General features: G+C 41.3%; 1 protein-coding gene and 1 long non-coding RNA gene across 2 annotated transcripts in view; both read left to right on the top strand.

Moving 5' to 3' along the window:
• LOC118331264 overlaps window positions 1-2,683 on the top strand; it is a 15,545-nt gene extending 12,862 nt beyond the window's left edge. Inside the window, exons 16-19 of the mRNA XM_035666067.1 lie at window positions 1,346-1,464; window positions 2,091-2,218; window positions 2,404-2,597; window positions 2,680-2,683. Coding sequence (XP_035521960.1) covers window positions 1,346-1,464; window positions 2,091-2,218; window positions 2,404-2,597; window positions 2,680-2,683 — 445 coding nt within the window. The remainder of the gene's footprint in view (window positions 1-1,345; window positions 1,465-2,090; window positions 2,219-2,403; window positions 2,598-2,679) is intronic.
• Window positions 2,684-2,750: 67 nt separating this feature from the next.
• Window positions 2,751-4,187, top strand: LOC118331329. Its single transcript, XR_004796877.1, has 3 exons — window positions 2,751-2,839; window positions 3,902-4,009; window positions 4,098-4,187. It is a non-coding gene; the product is annotated as an uncharacterized LOC118331329 (long non-coding RNA).
• Window positions 4,188-4,665: the final 478 nt, after the last annotated feature.

The following is a 4,665-nucleotide window of genomic DNA, read 5'->3' as shown; positions in this document are numbered from 1 at the left end:
ACAGACATCATTCAAACAGCACCCTGTAGGAACAAGAAGTAACACTGTTTTCTGACTGGAGGGAAGTGGAAATAACATCCAGTTTGAAATGAGTTCAAATGAACATGTTGGACATAATGGTGGTGTTGATAAGGGGTACTTTAGTTCAGGAGACTAGGCTGTGGGAGTTAAAGTTTAGGAAGCACTGCTAGTAGGAATGGCCCGGTGCAGTCGCAGAGATTGGTATCGGCTGTATTGAGCCCAATCCGATCCTTAATCAGATCTGTTTTAAATTAGCTGTAACATAGCTGTTTCTACTTGCGAAGCTTTCATGCAGACAGCGAAACACTACCTCAGGCAAAGGCTGCCCTGAAGCAGCGAACAATAGAGGACACTTGTAAAAGGAGAGAGAAATGCCCCTGAAAGACCAAAAAGATTGTAGAAGACAACAACCATGAAAAGAACAGCTGGGATGCAGGCATGTTTTTTTTTAATGCATTGCAGAGCTATTCACTTGTCATGCAAATACAGCAGCTTTTTTTTAATAACTGTAATGTATTGAAGTGTGCACTGTGTGCCGTTATTGTCTAGTAAAATCACTTTTTTTTTAGTCCAATTACCAATGTTTAGAAATGTGAATTTGGTGATTTTATCTCTGACCTTGTTATTCATTCTGATGAGATTGTAATTATTGGTCATTTGGATATTTACCTGCTCTACAACCTTCTGAGTATTGCCTCTGTGGCACTTGTTGATAGTGCAGTTGGTACATGAATCTACTCACTGCGCTGGTAATACGCTTGATTCTAATCAGAATCAGAATCAGAAATACTTTAATAATCCCAGGGGGACTATGCAGGATAGAGGTATCGGCTCTCTGACTGTCTCTCCTATTACATAGGGTACTAGGGTTTCCTATATTATATATATATATATTAATACATTTATTCCTTCCTATAAACATTTGTTAACCCAACAGGGCCCCGGCCTCATCTCCTCACCATCCATTCCTCCAGAAGGTTTGAAAGGGATATTCTTCACTTTCGCCATTTTGTTTTCTTGCTATTAGGACAATTGCAGACTAGCACAGTTTCTGGGTCTGCTTGACTTTTTTCAATGTGTAGTTAGTGTGGCTGTGATAGTATAGTGTGGCATTCTGGATAGAGTAAATGGAGGGCAAGCAGTGGAGATGGAGTGTGAGGCCTGAGGCACCTGCACTGAATATTGGTAGATTCTGGAACTCCCAGTGAGGGAGGAATAGATGTAGCTTTTTTTGGACAAAATGTTACTCAACCTAAAAGTGATTATTTATCAGATTTCCCAATCAGTGTATTTATTGTAACTGATGTGTTTTTTGTGTGTACAGGCCCCAGTCAAACATGCCTCTGCTGGCTGAACTCTCCAGCATCACATACTCTCCAGCTCATCTTCAGGAGAACCTCAACAGACGAGCCCCACCCTATAATAGTACCCCACGTGGCCCAGGTAGAAGCACACTGGAAAGCTGCACTTGAAGCTTTACTTTTCACATAATTTGACTGTTTAGGAAGTTTACCCAACTAATAATAATGTGGAGATGGATCAAATGTCTAGAAAATTTTAATCAACATACGTAAGGCAAGTGTTTTCCCCTGCAACCTGCTTGTACATTGTAGGATCAATATCAAGGAGAGTAGATGGACAGGAGAGGAGAAACAAGAAGAGCACAGACTGAAACAGATTGCTTTCTGGGGTACTTTAGTGACTAAGACACAGTTATTGTACAGTCAGATCAGAATAACTGCCCCTGTTGAGGGTGGATAATGATATTCGGGATAAAGGAGAGTTTCTATTTAATATATACTATATTAATATTGACCATTCCTTGGTCAATATTTTACACATTGTTACTTCACACTGTTAATTTTGTCCTGCAAATGCGTATTTGTAAAATGCTAATTAGGAAGCAGGTTACCTGTATACATGGCGTCCTTCAGGAGAAATCTAGAAGTAATCAGGTTTCCTTAAATCCTCCACCCCAGATACGGAAACCAGATACCAATTTGAATTCTGGTAAAGGAGTGATATAAGTGAAATAAGATGCAAACTTTGCTTGAATTGTGTTTTGACAGATGTACACCAGGGTATGAAGACGGGTGTTATTGATGCCAATATTCCAGTCTCCCCTGCCTGCAGCCAACTCAGTTCTGTGTATGTCGGGATTGAGAGTTTCACCACGCCAAGAGGAAGCTCAGTCAAGGTTTGCTTTAGTCTCTCGTTTCATTCACCAGTGTGAGTTTTTTCTGGGGATTTACCCAAACCATTTTAATCGAGGAACAAAGTGTTAACTCCTCCTTTTAATTGACTTCAGCTGTAGCATCCCATACTGTATGTTCTTCACATTTGCAAAGCTGACCCATATGTGCTGTTACCCTCAATTCTTAGGGGTCCAACTTTTTTCAGCCTCCACCTTTCAAGGTAGACTCTGCCAGCAGTCCCCAGGCCTTCATCACAGCCGGCCAGGACGAACCGCTGTCCACGGATTCTGTGTCCCCCAGCTCCAGTGTCCATGGATGCTGCAGCAGTGTGGAAGGAGAGGACAAAGTAGACCAAGAAGAGGAAGGAGAGGGGGCAGGAGGGTCTGAGCAGGAGCAGAGTGAACTAAGGCAGGAAGAAATGGATGGAACCAGTCAAAGTCAACTAGGGGTATATGTGGGAGAGGTAGAAGAGGAGGGCAGGGAAGAAGAAGAGTTTGATGAATTGGAGAAAGGATTACAGATGGTCAACGAGTGCACGAAGGGAGAAGAAAACATGGGAGAGGAGTACAAGGGAGGAAGGAATGTTGAGGAAGAAGAGAAAGGCTGGGGTGAAGCACAGAGAGGTTAGGACCAACAGTCTGTACATCACCAACATGGCTGCAGTAGATCACTGTATCAAGTTTCATTTCTTTAAATATGGACTGGAAAGGATCAGATTATATGTGATTTGTGCAGTTCACACTGTTTACTTGGTGAATTCTTGCAAATGCCATTACGACTGCAAGAATTAGCCAAAGGAACCTCATTTCTTTAAATAGATTATCTGTCGCATGTACTACTGTCAACATATTTTGAAATTTTCAGCAAATATGATGAAAAATAATATTTAGAGAAGTACCTATTGCAGCAGCTATAGAAATGCTACAAACATGGTAAGCATCAGCAGCAGGATACTATCACTACACAGAGCTATTCAGTGTTACACAATAGGGTTTAAACTACTATGAGCATTACTGTCACTTTGTTCCAGTTCCCTCCATGAAAGATGGGAAACTTGCATCTGGCTATTACACGAGTAGGATCGAAGTCCTAAAATCAGCCTTAGGCTTCACTCGCCACAAACACAGACAGAGTATACGCCGCAGGTACCATACCTGCAGTCCACAACAAGGAGCGCTCAGCAAAGCAGTCTCTACTGGGACTGGTAATAAATGGACTTTAGCGCAAAAACTAACGTATTCATTCAAATTTTGCTGATAACTCAGCATCAGGAGCAATTTGATTAGTGGACTACCCGCTCTACCTCTGAGCCACAGCTGCCCCGCCTTATCATTTCCTGATTACCTGCTGGTCATATGAATGTGTCATATGACTGTGCATGTGTCACCTAGACTCCTAAATACTGTATATAATAAAGGATAGTGCGTAACATTTAGGAGGATCTATTGTCAGAAATGGAACATAATATTCACAGGTATGTTTTCATTAGTGTATAATCACCTGAATATGGGAATCATTGTGTTTTTGTTACCTTAGAATCAGTAGAGTCTGCGGTTGAACTGCCATGTTTCTACAGTAGTCCAGATCGGACAAACCAAACAGTGGATCTAGACAGGGCCTTTTGCATTTTTCTCAAGTTTTGCGACCAGTGTCGTTTCATTTATGCATTTGACTTTGCTTTACAGATGTGGGCTCAGAACAGGATGAAGATGATATTGATAATAGGAGGAAGAAAATGACAGATTTGTTTGGCGGTGCTGAAGAAACATTAGAAAAACCCTTGGTTAACATCAGTAAGCAAACAGACAACTTAACTATCTGGTCTTTAGTTTAAGTGTTTTGTTTTTAAGTGCGTGGTAAGTGTTGGATTTCTCCATTCAGGTGAACTTGGTACAGACACAGTGACTGTGGATCCAGAGAGGAAGGGAGAGCTCACGGTGTCTCCAGGGTCACAGCTAAGTCCCAGCTTATTGGAGGACACAAACAGGTGGGTGACAGCAGCTACAGTGTTTGTTACGTGTGTGCCAGAACCTCTGTCCAGTCCTGTCCAGTACATAGATATAGAAATATAGATACGTATAGATGTATATAGATGGCTGCTGTATACCGTATATATGAGGTCAAGATCGGCTAGTTACCAGTACCAACAGACGCAGACTGCACTAACTGTAATTCGCTTCATTCTGAACAAGATTTGTTGGCAGAACTACCGTACTTTATTATACATTATAAAGTATATTATATATATTTTACCTTTATCAAACAAACTGACATAAACACAGATACGTGTGTAAAGGTGTGTGTGGATACTCTGTAGCAGCCGGGTGTTGTCTGTGTGTAATTTAATAAAGGTAAACACAGTGGCACTGTGCTGGCTGCAGAGTTATCAGCATATGATAATAAACTGAAGGAGATTTTCATACAGTATGAAGCAGCTGTGGACAACAGA

The sequence above is a fragment of the Morone saxatilis genome, unplaced genomic scaffold (assembly GCF_004916995.1).
Source record: "Morone saxatilis isolate NCDOM2014 unplaced genomic scaffold, NCSU_SB_2.0 Contig20, whole genome shotgun sequence".
Classification (NCBI taxonomy): domain Eukaryota; kingdom Metazoa; phylum Chordata; class Actinopteri; family Moronidae; genus Morone; species Morone saxatilis.
This window is presented reverse-complemented; position numbering and strand designations above follow the sequence as displayed.